The sequence below is a fragment of the Bidens hawaiensis genome, unplaced genomic scaffold (genome assembly GCF_021521415.1).
Source record: "Bidens hawaiensis isolate Kalapana, Puna unplaced genomic scaffold, B.hawaiensis_p1.1 tig00030915_1, whole genome shotgun sequence".
Lineage (NCBI taxonomy): Eukaryota > Viridiplantae > Streptophyta > Magnoliopsida > Asterales > Asteraceae > Bidens > Bidens hawaiensis.
In genome coordinates this window covers 166,608-186,137 of record NW_027495183.1, presented here as the reverse complement: position 1 = coordinate 186,137, position 19,530 = coordinate 166,608, and the positions used below count along the sequence as shown (strand labels likewise).

General features: G+C 37.4%; 1 protein-coding gene across 1 annotated transcript; it reads right to left on the bottom strand.

The window, feature by feature from the left end:
* Positions 1-3,191: 3,191 nt before the first annotated feature.
* LOC143581418 (E3 ubiquitin-protein ligase SINA-like 7) lies at positions 3,192-5,751 on the bottom strand. Its single transcript, XM_077064209.1, has 2 exons — positions 5,224-5,751; positions 3,192-4,087 (listed from the first exon to the last, which is right to left on the bottom strand). Exons 1-2 carry the CDS (start codon positions 5,749-5,751, stop codon positions 3,410-3,412), a joined length of 1,206 nt encoding a protein of 401 aa, XP_076920324.1. The 3' UTR covers positions 3,192-3,409.
* Positions 5,752-19,530: the final 13,779 nt, after the last annotated feature.

Below are 19,530 nucleotides of genomic sequence, written 5' to 3'. Positions count from 1 at the left end.
AAAATTAATATCTTATTTATTTTAAAAAAGATATATATATATTGTTTAAATTAAAAAAATCCATTTTATAGTAAAAAAAATAAATGGGTCTTGGGTCTCATCAAACCATAAGTATATTATTAACTTTCATACAATAAAAAAATATAGATTCAAAAAACAAATAAATATTAGAACAAATAATATAAAACAACCCCCGTAATACTATATATAAGCGAAAACATAAAAATCATACGTGTCGTTATGTAGTCACTCCCTCTTTTTTTGGAGTCACCAGATTTACTTGATTTTTAAATGGAGACTTCTCATGCATTTGACCCGAATTCATGGGTATGGGTCTTATTAAACCCGGATATTCCTTAAACGGGTTATAACATCTCATTAAATTAAAAATTATTCTCACCAAATTATTGATATAAAAATCCTATAAAATAGGATATACTAAAAATTAATATCTTATTTATTTTAAAAATATATATATTATTTAAATTAAAAAACCAATCTGATAGTAAAATAAATAAACGGGTCTTGGGTCTCATCAAACCATAAGTATATTATTAACTTTCGTAAATATTATTTATAATTAAAAAACCAATTTTATAGTAAAAGAAATAAACGGGTCTTGGGTCTTATCAAAACCATATAGCTTTTAAACCGGGTTATAACATCTCATTTATTTGTCAAACAATTTATCATCAAACCATAAGTATATTATTAACTTTCAAATAATAAAAAAATATAAATGCAAAAAATAAATAAATATTTTTAAAAAATAATATAAAACAACCCCCGTAATACAGGGATAAAAACTAGTATTATATATTGAGGTACCTTTGGAATGGACATGATTATCACCACTTTAACCAATCAGATTATTTGTTTCTGTGTGTGATCATTTCTAATTCTTTTTAAGGTGATGTTCAAGTCTCCTTATAACTTACTGTATTAACTTTTTAAAAGTTAATAAGTATATAAGTTGTTTCCAAATATAAATGACTTATGAATTTTAACTTATTAAACAAGACAAGATAAAAAGGTTTGGAACATACTCACATATATCGCGGTGCGCTCCGGTACGGGTACGCGGTTCGCTAGTCTAGACGAATTCGGTACGAAGGGGGTAGGTTCATTTCGGTACGAACCGGTATGATGTACCAAGAAGTGCGGTTCGAGGGAATTAAAAAAAAATTAATATATAAGTTATATATCTTTCAAAAAAGAAAAGTTAGTTATTTAAAAATATAATTTTCACTTTATTATTTATATATATACACATATTCAAATGTAATTTTATGAAATAGCTATACTATATTGTAAAATATAAATTTGAGTAGTAAAGTATAGGGTTATATTTAATAAAAACACAAACTTGAGGGTGAAAAATGAAATTTTATGAAAAAAAACTGCAAAAAAGAAGCGACCCTTCACTATCGTTTTAGGGTTTTATTCATGGGAGCCAAATCTGGAATCCCGCCCAAATAAATCCACTGTCCTGATTTCAATTGAGTATAATCGCGAATTTATAATCAATTAGAGCGACGGACCATCGTCAGTTGGTTCGCGAATTAGGGTTTTATGGATCGAACCGTACCGGATAATTGGTTCGCGAATTCTCCGGCGACCGGAACGCTGATGAATTGCGATTGGGTACACAACGTAACAATTCGAAAATCGTGGGTCTGTGAGCGATTTATGTAACTATGGTTTGGATAAGTTAAGAAAGTGTAACTTAACAACTTATTGTGTTTTTGATTTACCTTTTACACCTCTCAAACCATGAAAACTCATTACACTTTAAAAAAAAGTGTCTTTTTTGATCATTTTATTTTTTCCCGTCACATAAGTTAATTATAACATTTTTTTTAAAACTCATTTTAAATAGTCATAAATTAGTAAGTCATTTTAAAAAAAGTCTTTTTTATTTAAATAAGCAATGCCAAACAAACCCTAATCAAGATTGGGATTAAATAATAAATTTTCAAGGATTATGAGAATTAGTAACTAGTAATGTAAAAACGTTATGAATTGACAAGGTATTATGTTATCAAGAATGCTATTTATATGTTACTTAGCCTACTAAAAATGTGTGTTATTTATGTTTTACTCTATTTGATTCCAAAAATTTGTGACGAACTGCGTCACGTGTTTTTATGGATTTTTAAGTACATTCCAATATATTTTCATACACTAGGAGTATGTGTATCTCATCTATCGAGATCATTATGTTCAATACCGATACGATTATTATACTTTTTAATCATTTTTAACGATGTTAAAAGCGGGTCACTACGATAGACATATGTGAACAAAATATTTAAGAGAGAGAGAGAGAGAGAGAGAGAGAGTTGGGTTTGATGAAATTCCCTATCTATGTTTGTGTGTGTTTTATATAAGATTATGTAAAATCGAAATACTTTAAGAATTCTGTAAAACATAAATTACACAAAACATTAATAATCACAAAAATTATAAGTAGTATAGTAAAAACCTTTTGCATCAACATGGTATCTATTAACTCGAGATCAACCTTGTCCCTACTTTTCTAATCTATGGAATCCTATACAAGGCTTACAATATTATTCAATAAATAAAATATATGTAATATCATTACTTCTATGATTATTGTAAGCGTAAAAAACTACTTTAGGTTGACTTATATGAGTTTAACTGGTCATAAAACCAACTTGTTCTCACTTACTTTGGTTAATTGCCTACTATTTAAGTTGAGTTGGTTATATGTCAAGAACTCAACAACAACGATCACTAGATTGTTAGTGACTGAAACCATTGCAAGGTATAGGACTTGTCCCACATCGGTTGTATGGGCAATGGTTTCAGTCCGTAACAATTAAACCTTGAAATAGTTTCTTATTTTACACCAGTTTTTACTTTCAAGGACAGTGATTATACATGGGTTGTATAACTGTATTGTGTATTGTTCAAATTTATCATGTTAGTAAAGTAATTTAGTTCAAGAGGATGTCAAAACATTGCACCAAATATAACTTAAAAGTTCATACGTTTTTAGCATAATAATACCCTACCTTGCATTAAGTTATACACTTATATAAACAATTATAAAACTTTAGATAAGCAACATTAACCAACAAAAGAATCGATTTTACTTTTTTTAAAGTTGAAACCAAAAAAGATAAAACATGTCAACCAAACAAGTCGAACCCAAAACCGGTCCGGTCCAGTCTTCTTTCTAAATATAAAAACCATTCATGGTGCGGTTTTTAGCCCATGACCGGTCATAAAAACAACCACAATCACTTATAGAAAAAGAGAACATAAGAAAGAAATAAAAATCCAAATGCTAGATTAACATTACTCATCCAGTACTTAAATAGTCAATAAATCTTTAAAAAAAGGTAACAAATTCAACACTTCGCATACAAACCATTGCTGTTCATGGGCGTGACACACTTGTAGCTTTCGTTATGCGAACCTGTAAAGAAAGAGTCCCATTGTGGTGCACAAAGTCATCATTTGGAACCACTAGGTATTTACTTTTTAGAGCATGTTCAGACCACTTTGTATATACATCCGGTACACGTCGCATACACATAGCTTCACTACCGTCCATGTCACCAACAGTCAGTTGATGCACAAAACAAGTTTTCAGCGCGTGTGGGCCCACACAATCAATGCTAAAAGCCCGTTCACCTTCTCTAACTTCTTGATTAAGAATAAAAACGACCCTGTCTTGTTCTTCCTGTAAGAAAAAGTGCTTTTGGTCTGTTGTTACATTAACAGAAAAGGTGGTTTCATAGGTGAACCGGGTGGTGCAGCCCGCATGCTGGATGGAAAAATGGAGGTATACGTCTTTTGAACAACCTGCAAAGAGGCATGACGGGTGTGGGCAAAAGCATGTAACATGTAGACACATTTGTTCGTGATCGCTTTTTTTATTGTAAGGAGTCATTTCGGTGCACCCGTATCGAGTGTTTTTGCAAGGGAATTTGACTGATTCAATTACTTTCTCAAGGGCTCTGCAACGATTGTAACCAATCGGCATGCAGCATGAGGGGCACTTTCTGTTCACCTTGGAGCAGCATGAAGAGCATGCCATGTGTCCGTTTTCACACTACAATGTTAACAGAAAAAAATATAGAAAAATTAGAATTAATGGTCCTCAAGGTTATATGTTAAGATTCCCCTTTAACAAAAAGTAATAATGTAATGAAAAAGATAACCACGCAAAACTAAAGAGTAATGAATGTGCTCATAAAACGGACCAAGGACACGCAACAACTAACACAAAAATGGAAGCATGAAATTCCGTTGTTCATATAAACTGCTATCAAATAACGAAAAGTGAAAACCGTTGCCATAAAATTCCACTGATTTTCACTTTTCGTTATTTGAGTGCCAACGTATACCAACAACAAAGTTTCATGGTTTCATTCTTTCGTTAGATGTCCTGTGTCCCTCATTTGTTTTCTGAGCATTCAATAACAAAATATAACAAATAATGCACGTTGCACCACAAGATCAAATGTTAGGTTTCCCCTTTAACAAAATATAATACTATAAAAAAAAATATAACCGTGCAAAACTAAAGAGTGGTTAACGTGCTTTGAAAACGAACAAAAGACAAGTCACATCAAACCCACAATTGGAACCATAAAACTCCGTTCTTCACATACACTCCATTTAAATAACGAAAAGTAAAAACGATGACCATTTTGTGGCAAATTGGCAATGGTTTTCACGTTTCATTACTTAAATACAATTTACATAATCAACCAAGGTTCAAGGTTCCGTTGTTGTGTAATGTGTACCGTGTCCTCCATCTGTTTTTTAGACACATCATCTTCTCTGTATATTTTATGAGCATTCAAAACCAAAAAAATCACAACTAATGCACCTCAAGGACATATGTCAAACTTCTCCTTTAACAAAAAACAATACCATAATAGAAAAGATAACTACGCAAAACTAAAATGTAATTAATACGCTCGGAAATGAACCCGATCGCACGATACACCTAACACCAAAATGCCCCCGCGAAACTCCATTCAAATAATGAAAAGTTTATGGCTGCAATGTAACTATAGTCATTATGCGGATTCTATGAAACCCTAAAAACATTCGTTCCATGAAACAATTCAGACTATTAACACTACACATCAAACGCAACGTAATAGCATAATTTATCAGTTCAGGCCACTTCATATACCAATAATCTAAACAATTCACATATAAACCGATACGCCATACCTGAAAGACAAGGGGGCACAATGTTTCAAGGCAAATGGGGCAATCCAAAACGTCCGGATCAGTGATTAAAGGCAGCGGTGCTCCATTAGCATCAGTTGAAACAGCAGGCACATACGATAACCCTCGCCCTCGGTATGCGGCCTTAGATACCGTCATCCGCTCGTTTCGCCCCTCCGAAACCTGCACCTCCTCTTCAATGTCATCATCAACATCATTATTATTATCCTCATCCTCGCTTCCGACTACTTCAACCTCTGGTTCATCTTCATCTTCATCGGAATCCTGTGGATCGGATTCTACGTCTTCTACCTGAACCAAATCCTCATCTTCATCTTCATCTTCATCTTCATCTTCATCTTCATCCACCGGCAGAGCACGAGATTGTGACGGTTGGTCCGATTGAAGCGGTAGGGAGAATCGAACACGTTTGGAGCGTGGTGAACCGTCCACGGAGAATCTCGTCATCCGACCGGCGGTTTCAGTTTCGACTCTTCTACTAATGTTGTTGTTTTGAGGTGTTGAGAACATTGAACCTGGTGATTTGTTTTGTTGGCATTTTAACTGGATTGATTAGTTTTCACCTTCATTTCCAATTAAGTTAACCCTAGTTGAAGAGGTGTGATGTAATAAAATTTTAATTTACCTAGATAAAAATAAAAAATAGGAATATGTTCAAATTTTAATAAAGTTGAAACATTTACCGGTAAGGTCCTAGTTTCTGTGTACTATTTTTAAGTTGAATTTACTCATAAAAACAGTTCTAAATATCAAAGTTAATTAAAATTTTGTGGAATAAATAAAACTTCAATCATTCGTTACAAAACATTCAAACTTGTCTTCAAAAATATAACATGAAACATCTTATTTAACATCATGACAAATCTTTCTGCAGATGTCAGCTTCTTCAGATCCTGCCATGTGTCTCCCTCAAGCTAACTGCTTCAGTTTATTTGCCTGCGTGCATACTAAAAGTCAGCTACGCTGAGTGAGTTCTAGTTAAGGCAGGTAACATACAATACATTCACATACTTACATATATATGTATATATAAGTATCCGAAGATACATATTCATACTTAGGGGGTGTTTGGGATTGCTTATTTTCACCAACTTATAACTTATAAACTTTTTGAAAAGTAATAAGGTGTTTGGGATTGCTTATATTGTGAGAGAAAAAGTTTCATAAGTTATAATGTTGTAAATTATTAACTTAATGAAAAGTTATAAGGAGGTAAAATAAGGAATCCCAAACACCCTCTTAGCCTATTACCTTTCTTTCATACATACATACATACATACATACATACTTTCATTCATACATATACGTTTTAAAGAGCATTTCGCCCTATAACATTCGCAGATATTATTAGGGTCTGTTCCATACATTCGCAGATATTATTAGGGTCTGTTCCATACATTTGCAGATATTATTAGGGTATGTTCCCTACATTCGCATATATTATTAGGTTATGTTCCCTCTTTAAACATACATTCCATCCATCTGATAACCATACATACCTTTCCTTAATAAACATACTTTCGTACATACTCATTTCATTACGTACTTTCATACATACTTATCTCGTATTAGACATACTACACATTACTTTCCCTGACGACACGTGCAATATCCGAAGATCGTTCACGCACCGACAAACATTCATTCATAACATTCTTACCGACAAACATTCATTCATATCAGCGGCGGATCGCCCTATCCGCCGCTGATGTGATCCATATTATATTATTTTAAATACAGATGCTTTCTTACTTACTCTTCATCCCACAAAAAATGCTCAACCTTCCACTCAAAACATCACCAGACTATAACAGTAAAACCACCACGGAAAATAATGACGACGGGGTCCGAAAATACCATATACACAACAATAATAATTTCGTTCAAAAATAGTGGTGGCTGTGTAAATGCTATTTTCGAGTCTGTTATTATTAAAAAATAAAACCATATGTTGGTTGTGTAGATGCTATTTTGAACTTATGTGCTACCAGTGCAGCTGTCGTGAGCTGGTGAAACATTTTAGTGGTCCGCCCTCATGAATCCCAATAGTGTCGATAATAGGCATTGTGGGGAGCTACACTGGACAACCGCATTAATAATAATGTCTCATATCAACCTACTTGGGGTTGAAAACGATTCATCAAAATTGCAATGATGCACCCGTGTGGGGTTCATCTAACAATCTGCGGGTTTTGATGAATTCGGTGTCACCCCAAATTGTCGCATTGTAGATATTAACCATCAATGACTCGATAATATTAGAAAGGGCTGACACAGCTGTATGAGGAGATATGTGACCATAACGGTACCTCAATGGGGGTACATTATTTTTAGTTACACGGTAATGCCTGCAGGGTTTGACATCCCGATGACTGGAGCGCTGTGGCCAGAATTGGTTTTCTGTGTAGATGCTATTTTTGGAGTGGTTATCCAGAAGAACTGCTAATAAGCCCGAATTATTAAAAGAGGATTAGGATGCTATTTTGGAGTGGTTATACAGAATAACTGATAATAAGCCTGAATTATTACAAGGGGAGTAGGAAATAGTCGTTGCATAGATGTTTTTTAATGTAGTAATTCAAATTTGTAATTCACTATTGGTTCTAATATAAAATTTGTGTTATTATTATTAATTTATGGTTTTATTTTGTATAATTACTCACAATATATAAAAATTATAGAAATATATTATAAATAATACGAATTAATGGTTTTATTTTGTATAAATATTACTCACAATATATAAAAATTATATAATATTATTAAAATAATTTGAATTAATAGTTTTATTTTGTATTATATTACTCATAGTATATAAAAATTATATAATATTATTATAAATAATACGAATTAATGGTTTTATTTTGTATAAAAATTCTCACAATATATAAAAACTATATAATATTATTAACATCAATCCGCCACTGGTAGACCTATCCGTGGCGGATTTGATTTCAAAAGTAATAAGCCACGGAGAGGGCTATCAGCGGCAGATAGACCCACAGATACCCATCTCCGTCACTAATTACTTACAATCAACAAAAACAGCGTACTGGGCGCTCACGCTAGAGTTTTATTCTACGTTCATTTTCAGGTATTTTTTTCTTTTCAAATAACTTATAAACTAGATTTAACAAACGTGTTAATATTGTTTCAGGCCACGGCCGGCTGGAGAGCCGCATGTCCAGATGTTGATTGATGGTGCGGATACTAGTCAAACGGAGGTTCGGTTCTGTATGTTTGGGGGATGACCGTTATCTGTCGATGGAGGAGTTTGCTTTGGCGCTCGCCTTGTACACACCGAAGGAGTTACTCTAGCCTATTTACACGGAGAGCATTCACGAGACACCAGATGACGTGTTGAAGCGTTGGTGGACGGCGATTAGCGATGATCCTTGGCCTGCCGACAGCCCAGACTCCCGAGCCTCATCCATCAGGGACCCGTTGCACAGTTATGTGTATGTATATAATATAATATAATAATATTGTATTGTATTTTTGTACAGGTACCTACACAGGCTTATCGCTTCGACCATACAGGGTCGTCACCCGGGGGCAGATCACTGCAACCTCAGCGACCTTTTTTTTACGGTGCCTACCTACAGGAAGACACTGCAACCTAGCTCGTGCGTTCGGGGACTACTTCCCCATTACTGGCACAGGCAGGGCCGTGGGTCGTTGGTCGGTGGCACATATGTTACGCGAGTTGCAGTGAGTTAGGGCTACATGGATCGACCACCTACCCTACCCATTCAGCCGTCGATTCTCCCGCGAGAGCTAGACCGTTCACGAACACAGGGCATGCGCTTCGTCAGGAAGATTAACGGCCAGTTGCACGTGGTCACTGATCCACATACTCCACCATACGTCGAGGTCCCACTTGTCGAGCCTCCGCTAATCGAGGAGCCGGAGGTGCATATTGAGGACGTCGCGGTTCACGATGCGGACATCAGGTGCGTTCCGTGTTATCGTTTAAATTCTTTTTGTGTCTTCGTGTTATTAACGTTAATTTATCGTGCTCATAACAGCCACCGCATCAGGACCCGCAGCACGTTCTGCTTACATATCACGCCGTGCGTTTGGATGCATCCACTGACTTCCGGCTACATAGACTAGAGCAGGAAATTTCACAGCTCCAGTTGGAGATATCACAGCTCCGGACTCAGATGGGCTGGGTGGTTGGGTTTATGTCTGCCCAGCAGCATGGTCACCAGTACACAGCACAGGCGCCACGTTTCGACCACGAGGGGAGCACGTCATGCGTCATACACCCACGAGACGACGACGACGCTGAGGGGAGGCCGACCACACGTAGACGAGATAGCGACGACGACGCGGGTGTTGATGCATATTAGATTTTTTTTTTGTATGTTGTTTCTTTTTTTTGAACTCGTTGTTATGTATTTATTATTATTATATAAATTTTGTTCTGTTTATTTTGTTTCGTTTTAATTTTAAAATTGCTGTTTCGTTGTAAATTTAAAACCCATAAAAATGTTGAAAATAATAAATGGTTATAACCCACTAACAAAAAACAAAACAAACAAAATGAAGAAATAAAAAAAAAAGACAACAAAAGACAAAAAAATATAACTAATGATATAATGCTAAATATATATGTTTCCCTTGTTCATTTTAATTAATATTTTAATAGTTTTTGTTCGTTTTAAGTCGAGATTTGTATACTACTAACATTTCTATGTTTCTTAGGTTCCGGGATTTGATCGTGTTTATAAAGGGCGAAAAACGAGCTAAAACGAGCCGAAACGGAGATCCGGAACGCGTCAGGAAGAACCAGAACAGAGAACCGATCAGACCGGTCCAGTCTGACCGGCCCCCATGAAGAAGCACGCCACGCCGCGAGAAGGGGGGAGGCCAAATGCCCTCCACGCGGCGCCTAGGCAACACTGGGCTTAATTAATTTCGTTTTCGCTTAATGTCGGGCCTTGTTTTGGTTATTTAAACACATTTAACTTAAACCTGACATAACCTGAAACCCTTGGCCGATTTTGGAGAGTTCTTGGAGCTATATTTCGCGTTTGTTGATGATTTTGAAGACGAGAGAACATCCGGTGAAGAGCTACACGTTCACGTTCGAGTTTACGGGTTTTATCATCTTCGATTCCCCGTTTCTTATACTTTCACCATGTTTTCGTTATTATTTGTTTTGTTTGATTTAGATTTTAATATGCTAGGCTAAATTCCATAGACTGCCTAGGTCGTGATGAAACTTAGTTCGGTTTGATTTTATTTGGATTTTTGCTTCGTTATGGATATTATGTTCTAAGTAAACGGTTGAGTTTGATTTAGTTGATGCGTATGATTGCTTGGTTTTGTTTATTTGAATTTATTATTTCACATTGCTCTTGTTGATTGTTTCATAGGATAGGGTTTTGTTAGGTCATTTACTGTGTGTTCTTGACTAGTTTATGATTGATATCGATTAAGATCATAGAAACAATAAAATCAATTAAACAAATAAAAGTGAGGTGCTAGTCTAAAAAGCTGTAAAGTGATATGGTATTAATAGATCTTTGCTTGTCAGGATTGCTAGATTTAGTTATTCGTAAGGAGTCCGTCTAGATTTGATTGTCAGCTTAGTCTATTAAATTAATTGGGTTTGCTTTGCTATCTTTTGAATTTCGCGTGTAAGGTAGGTTTTCGTCATAAAATATACTTAGACATAAGCAATTAAATAACCGTAAGGAAGTTTAATATAAAACTGGTGAGTCTTAAAACTTGTTAGAAATCCATAGGCGTCTTCTTGAAGTTCAAGGGTCCTGTTCGGGTTTTCTGTCAATGGTCTATCTTACGATCCAGGTTCCATAACTTGCGTTTTTCCATTTAAATTAATAACCGTAACTTTGGATATTCCGGCCTGGGTAGTTATTTTAATCATCTGAATTAATCCAAGTTTTACAAATTGTTTATTAGTTAAAACTAACTAGGGTTTAAGTTTTATTAATTAATTCATAAGTAATGATTATGTTTTATTATTATTATAATAATTAGGGTTTGTTTTATCATTATATTAATTAGTTTATTAATAGTTAAATTAAAGTAATCATTAGTTAATTATTATTGGAGTTTAAATTAATTAGTTTTAAAACCCCCCTCAAATATTATTAATAAATAGTCGTGTCTTGTAGTTGAGTCTAATTTGCTAGTTTCATAATTTAAAGAGTCTCGTGGGTTCGATATTCGGACTTACTTAGCTGTACTAGAGTCGATCGATTCACTTGCCGGTTAGTAGTTTAAGTTAAGTTTAAGGGTCTAGAGTATTACTTAGTGTCTAGATTAGTTTATTTTTAGTTAACAATTATTTGATTAATTCAAGAACATCAAGTTTTTGGCGCCGTTGCCGGGGACTCCTAGCGATTGCGTTATTTGCTTTATTTGGACTTAATTGCTACATACGTGCTATTTGTTTTATTTTCGTTTGAGTCGTAGGAGTCTAAGTTAATTTTAGTTTACTTTCGTTTTTAGCTTTTAATTTTATTTTTAGTCTACTTACTTGGTATGTTGCGATTTCAGGTTTATGCCACATCTTCGTTCGCAAGGACCACCGCTGGTAAATCTAGATTTTTCTCCATTCAAGACCGAGACCAGCTCGTCAGCAGAGAAACCACCGTCAGAAGCTACTTCTTCATAAAAATCGTCACCACACAGTTCACCACCCGAAAGTCTGAGAATTCAACCAAACGTTCAAATGGCCGACGATAGGACAATTGCTGCTCAAGCCTTCGATGGCTTAACCGGAAACCAGTCATGCATCGTAGTTTCTGCGATCGACAACCCCAACTCGTGGCAAATTCCGTCATACGTCATGAACAACATCGTTCAAACTAATCAGTTTCATGGGAACGATGACGAGGATGCGCCGGCTCATATTAACCGACTTTACCGCATTTTGAAAACTTTTAAATTGCAAGGTGCTACTGAAGATGCAATTTTCTTACATCTTTTTCTTTTTTCACTTACAGGTAAAGCAGCTATTTGGCTTGACACGCAGCCACCTGGCACGTTCACCACTTGGGAAACACTATGTTCCGCATTTATCAAGAGGTACTTCCCACCGGCTAAAGCGGTTGTTCTTCGCGATCAGATTCACTCGTTTCACATGGAGCCGGATGAGCAATATTGTCATGCTTGGGAGCGTTTTCAGAGCTTGTTATCTCGATGCTCACTGAATGGTCTCACACCATGGGCTCTAGTGGAGAAATTCTACAATGGGTTGAACTACGAAACCCAATTTCTGTTCGACACGGCAGCAGGAGGAAGTCTACTGGCTAGGAAGAATGTCGCCGAATGTAACGAGATTTTTGAGAGCTTCGCTCAATCAGACCTCGCCAAAGGGCCACGACGCGGGAATTCCACTCCCGTTAGCAGTACATCCTCATCTTCTCGAGGTGTACACCAGGTTAATCTGGATATTACTGTGGCTTCTTCTTTGGAATCACTAACCCGGGAGGTGAAGGAACTCAAGACTAAGGTGGACAAGTGTGAGTTTTGTAGAGGTGGACATGACACCTTAGAGTGTCCGGTGATGAATCAGCAAGTCGATTATGTTGGTGCTCAGAATAGGTTTCCCAACAACAACTTCAACAACAATCAGAATTGGAACACTTACAAGAATCCGAATCAGAATAACTCCAACTGGCATACGACAGGCGCGCCACCCGGCTACCAAAATTCTTACAATCAAGGACAAGGTCAGTATAATAATACTAATAATAACAATGGTACTAATGTTCAAAATAATGTGCAGGATTCTAATGGAGGAATGGGACCTCTAGAAGATATGATGAAGCAAATATTAGAGAGGGATCAAGTTACACAGAAAAAGTTTTCCGAACATGATATGCTCTTAAAGAATCAACAATCTTCTTTGCTTGACCTTCAAAGGACCGTTGGTGACTATGCTCGTCGTCTCGATGAAAGGCCTCAAGGACATTTTTCGGGTTCTACTCAAACGAATTCGGCCGCTCAACTGAAAGCAATTACTACTCGTAGCGAAAGGATTTTGGGTCCCGAGGTAGTTAAAGAAACGGGTGGAGTTGAAGAAAAGGAAGCGGTGGATGAAGAGATCGAGTTGGAGGCTCCGGGTAAGTCACAAATTAAAACACCAATTATCGAGCCACAAGTTGAGAGAGAGCCGGTCGTATTTCGGCCATCGCCCGAAATTAATATTGCCCATGTTCCTTATCCCGCTCGTCTCAAGAATCAAAAGTACACGCGGGAATACGGGCACTTTCTAGATATGTTCCGACAATTAAAGATTAATCTTCCATTTGTTGAAGCTCTCCAATACATGCCAAAGTATGCGAAATTTTTGAAAGATTTACTTAAGAGAAAAGATCGGTTGGTTGAGATTTCATCTATTCCACTTAGCGGGGATTGTTCGGCGGTTGTGTTAAATCGGGTCCCGGAAAAGTTATCAGATCCGGGTGTGTTTACAATCCCGTGCACGTTCGGAAGTGATATGATGAGTCAAGCGTTGGCGGATTTGGGTGCGAGTATTAATCTTATGCCGTATTCGTTGTTTGAGAAGTTGGAGTTGGGTGAGCTTACACCGACTCGTATGTCGTTGTCGTTGGCGGATCGTTCGGTTAAGTATCTGCGAGGTATTATTGAAAATTTATTAGTAAAAGTTGACAAGTTTGTATTTCCGGTTGATTTTGTGGTACTTGACATGGAGGCCGACGAGAAAGTCCCCATTATTCTCGGTCGGCCGTTTTTGAGAACGGCTAAGGCTCTTATTGATGTGTATGAGGGATGGATTACACTTCGGGTTGGTGACGAGAATGTTACTTATGATATTGCAAAGTCGATGACGCACCGGGATGATAGTGACGATGTTAGTGGTCCATGCCATTCGGTGTATTTTCTTAATTCTTTTATTCCGGGTTTTGATAAGTGTCTTGATTATATTTGTGGTACCGATTTGGTTGGGATGGATATGGATGACGAGTTGACGGAAATTATGGAGGATGGTGAGAAAAAATTGGTAGATGATGTTTTTCTTGTTCGGCGGAGATTATGGAGGTTAGTGAAATTATTTGTGAAAAAGAGGTCGAAAAACCCGCTCCGTTGGAATTAAAGGTTCTTCCGTCACATTTAGAATATGCGTATCTTGAAGAGGGCTCGGATTTGCCAGTTATTGTTTCGTCTAAGTTGAGTGAGGAAGAAAAGTCAAAATTGATAGAAGTATTAAAGATGAATAAAGGGGCGATTGCATGGAGACTTTCGGATATTCAAGGTATTAGCCCCGCTTATTGTACCCACCGGATTTTGATGGATGATGAATATAAACCGCTGGTTCAACCCCAAAGGCATTTGAATCCAAATATGCAAGAAGTTGTCAAGAAAGAGGTTCTTAAGTTGTTGGATGCCGGGGTGATCTATCCGATTTCGGATTCTCCATGGGTAAGTCCGACTCAAGTTGTTCCGAAGAAAGGGGGATGACGGTTGTCATGAACGAGAAAAATGAACTTATCCTTTCGCGTACGGTTACTGGTTGGCGGGTTTGTATTGACTACCGGAGGTTGAATGATGCTACTCGAAAGGACCACTTCCCGTTGCCGTTTATTGATCAGATGTTGGAGCGTCTCGCGGGTCAACAGTTTTATTGTTTTCTTGACGGTTTTTCAGGTTATTTTCAGATTCCTATCGCACCGGAAGACCAAGAGAAGACGACTTTTACGTATCCGTATGGTACATATGTGTATCGTCGCATGCCGTTTGGGTTGTGTAATGCTCCGGCTACCTTTCAGCGTTGTATGGTGGCAATTTTTCAAGACATGATAGAGACGTCCATGGAGGTTTTTATGGATGATTTTTCGGTGTACGGTAATTCTTTCGATCATTGTTAAGTTAATCTTGAGAAAATGTTGAAGAAGTGTATTGAGACGAAATTGATGCTAAATTGGGAAAAGTGTCACTTTATGGTTACGGAAGGGATAGTCTTGGGTCACAAAATTTCAAGAGATGGTATAGAGGTGGATCGGGCGAAGATTGACACGATTAGTAGGCTTCCTCCACCAACAAATGTTAAAGCTATAAGAAGTTTTCTTGGTCATGCGGGTTTCTACCGGCGGTTTATTAAAGACTTTTCAAAGATTACCCGCCCGATGATCCGGTTATTAGAGAAAGATGTCCCGTTTGTTTTCGATGAAGATTGTTTGAAGGCGTTCTAGTTTCTGAAAGATCAACTTGTAAGTGCTCCTATTCTCGTGTCACCAGATTGGAATTTACCTTTTGAGCTCATGTGTGATGCGAGTGATTATACGGTTGGAGCGGTTTTGGGGCAAAGGTGTGATAAACATTTTCACCCTATTTATTATGCAAGCAAGACGTTGAATGATGCCCAAGAAAACTACACCACCACCGAAAAGGAACTTTTAGCCGTTGTGTTTGCATTTGACAAGTTCCGGTCTTATCTCGTACTTTCATGCGGCGTTGCGTTTTCTCTTTCACAAGAAAGACGCAAAGCCCCGTCTCATACGGTGGATTCTCTTACTTTCCGAGTTTGATATAGAGATTAAAGACAAGAAGGGGGCAGAGAATGTTGCGGCGGATCATCTTTCTCGTTTAGAAGATCCAAAGAGAGAAGAGATTCGCGAAGAAGAAATTGGTGATAGATTCCCGCATGAGTCGATTGATTTTTTTACGGCCGAAAACAAAGGTTTGTCTTGGTTCACCGATTTTGCTAATTTCTTATCTACGGGCCTTGTGTTAAAAGGGATGACTACTCAACAAAAGAATAAATTTTTCCGGGATGTTAATCGGTATGTTTGGAATTATCCTTTTCTTTTCAAGATTGGTGGTGACCGAATTCTTAGAAGATGTGTGTCGAAAGAAGAAGGGTTGAATATTCTGAAGCATGTTCATGAAGGTTTAACGGGCGGTCATCATGGAGGGCATGCCACGACTCAAAAGGTATTTGACTGTGGTTTTTATTGGCCATCGGTTGTAAAAGATGCAGTGTAATTTGTTAAGACTTGTGACGCCTGTCAACGCACCGGAAATATTTCGTCGAAAAACAAGATGCCTCAAAACCCCATACAAACTCTTGAAATATTTGACGTTTGGGGCATCGACTTTATGGGACCGTTTCCCGTTTCCGGTGGTCAAAAGTATATTTTGGTGGCAATAGATTATGTTTCAAAGTGGGTCGAAGCGCAAGCATTGTCCACAAATGATGCTAGAGTTGTGAAATTTTTAAAGAAGTTGTTTACTCGGTTCGGAACTCCACGGGCGATTATTAGTGATCGAGGTACTCAATTTTGTAATTCCGTCATGGAGAAAGCATTAGCTCGTTATGGAGTTACTCATCGCACCTCTACCGCTTACCATCCTCAAACGAATGGTCAAGTCGAAAATGCTAATAGAGGAGTGAAGAGAATTTTGGAGAAGGCGGTTGGGATAAGTCGGAAAGATTGGTCGGAGAAATTGGATGACGTGCTATGGGCATTCAGAACCGCGTACAAGACACCATTGGGTACTACACCGTTTATGTTAGTTTATGGTAAAACATGTCATCTTCCCGTTGAGTTGGAGCATCGAGCGTTTTGGGCATTGAAGACGGTAAATGTTGATCTTACTGAAGCCACAAGAAAAAGGTATTTTCAAATTCATGAGTTAGAGGAGCTTCGTGATGCGGCATATTCTCGATCATTAGATATTAAGGAAAAGACGAAAGTGTTGAAAGATCGACGTTTAAAGGGAGGTAAAGACTTCAAGAAATGTGATAAAGTTTTGTTATATAATTCTCGTTTGAAGTTATTTGCAGGTAAGCTGAGATCCAAGTGGACGGGACCGTATTTGGTGAAAGAAGTATTCCCGTATGGAGCGGTGGAGTTAGAGAATCCGGACAATGGAACTTCGTGGAAAGTGAACGGTCATCGTCTAAAACATTATCTTGGAGGGCCGGAGGAGTCAACCGAGGTGGAGGAAACTCCCCTCGATCCATCGAATTAAATCATCGACGGGTTCTTGAGTGAAAACTCAAGTGTAGAGTTTGTATAATTTCTTTTTTTTTTAATTTCGTTTCGTTGGGTCACTAACTTTCGTTTTTGTAGTTTAGTTGCGTCGTTGAGTCATTGCAAGAGATCTTCACCAAACAAAACGAGAGGTTTTAAGAGGTTTCGAAAGATGCCAGGTAAGTTTTGCACGTAAAATTAACATACAATAGGCATAAGAATGAGTGGGTAATCATCTAAAATTTTTTCTAAGGAAAAACGCGGTCTCAAACTTAAAAACTTTCTGTTAAAACACCCCGTCGCATGGCTTGGCGCACGCAGAGACAACACAAACAAAAAAAAATTGCCCAGCGACGCCTTAGCGCCGCGCGACCGGAAGAGAGCCGGGCCTCCCGCGACGCGGCGCCACCCACACACACATTCTGAAATTTTTTTATATTTTTAACCATATTATACCAAATTTCTTCATCTTTTTCACCTTAGAACCCTAACAGATTTACCCCTCTTTCCCCAACATAATCCACCAATGTTTTCACCATTATTGACCAAATTAAACCTCCAAATCACTTTCCTATCACCATAACATCATAATCCACCATTAATTTCACCTTAAACTCACCAAATCTCTCACTTGCACACACTTTAGTTCTTAATTATTTGCAAGGTCATCTGGGTTTTCACTATCCAAAGTATGGTTTCTTGTAATTTTTGTAATCTTTGTACTTTATTAGTGTTAGTTTTAGCTTAGATTTTATAAACTTTGTGGTTAGGTTTTGTTCAAGTAAGATGTTTAAGTTAGATTATTGGGTGCGGGTTGAAGGGCTGGCAGTTTCGTTGTGATTTTTGGGTGCGGTTGTTAGATTGGAATATGTTGAAACTTTGTTTTCGGTTGCGGTCGGGTTGTCGGTTTGGGGTTTAAACGAGTGTATCTAGCTTTGGATTTTGGTTTGAGATGTTGAATTTTGTTATTTTAGTGGTTAAAAACGAGCCGGAAAACAAGTTTTAAACAATATATATTTTACTAAAAGTGTGGTTTTTCGCTCGTTTTCGACTAAATTTTTCGGGTTTTTGGCACTTGGGTGTAATTGGGACAATTAAAGTGCCAGGAGGAGGTGATGTTTGTTGAGTCGGTATGATCGTTTTCGAATTTTTAAGCTAGTAAAAGTTTTAACAAGTTGGTAATCCGTTACCCTTTTAAGTAAATATATAAACCACTCGCGTTTATTAAATTTTCATCTAAAAAAAAGTCGGTTTAATTTGTTTTGTAACCCGGAATTCCAAATTCATTTTATTTTCAGTTTTTATATATATAATTTAAAAAAGTAAAAAAGAATAAATAAATTAAAAAAAATCCGAAAATTAAAAAAATATTTTGTCTTTTCCTTTTAGTTTTTATTTACTTACTCCCATATTTGTTTGTTTGTTTAAATGTGTTTAGATGTCTAAAGAGGCGGGAAAAAGGAAACGAGGCCTGACCGCGCGACCACGTGGCGAGCCGGAACCGGTTATTTTCATGGACCCGAGGGCTCGGGTGATCGAGTATCAACCCGGACAGATTGTGTTTAGAAAAGTTTCCAACCTTAAGAAAAGCTCCTTGCTTAAGTTTGATGTTAATTCGGCCGAGTACGATCAATTATGTAAGTTAGTTACCTCGGATCTCCTCACATTCAAAACGATAAATTGGGAATTAGTGGGTTCGATTGGTAAAAAAGAGCGCATTGAAGAGTTATTAGACTCAAAGTTTAGGGCGATGTTAGATTTAAACGAACCACAGCACCGCGAGCTGACACTTGAGTTCTTGAGCACATTTCAATATAAAGATGGTAATTTTGCTCAATCGAATGCGGTATCATTTTCTTTGGGAAGACAATTGCACAATATGACTATCGCATAGTTCGCGATAGCAAGTGGTTTTTATTCGGATGCGGAGGTGAGAGAACCGGGGTTTGTGACGGGTCTACGGGGTGCGTTTTTGAATAAGCATGATGTGAGTATCGATTCGGACGAGTTGGCCACTTTTTGGAACAAAATTTCTATTTGTTCGTTTTCAGGAGCGAATGTGGCGTCGGATATTCGAGATCCCGTGCTTTGGTTTATCCAGCGGGTTTTGGTTAATACTTTGATTTGTCGCGGTTCGGGCAACAATAAAGTAATTTGGTTGGATATTTTATGTTTGATGGTGATGGTTGAGAAGGTTCCGATAAACTACGCGAGTCTTTTGGCGTGGTCGTTTCATCGGAAGAGACGTGGGGGAACAAAAAATAGGTCAAGGTTGGATATGGGCCCGTACGTTACACGGATTGCTAGA

Bases quoted from the DNA above. Each gene is read 5' to 3' on its own strand.
- LOC143581418 (XM_077064209.1), bottom strand. From the start codon at position 5,751: ATGTTCTCAACACCTCAAAACAACAACATTAGTAGAAGAGTCGAAACT. The intron at 4,088-5,223 runs GTATGGCGTATC...TTAACATTGTAG, and splicing joins TGTGCCCCCTTGTCTTTCAG to TGTGAAAACGGACACATGGC.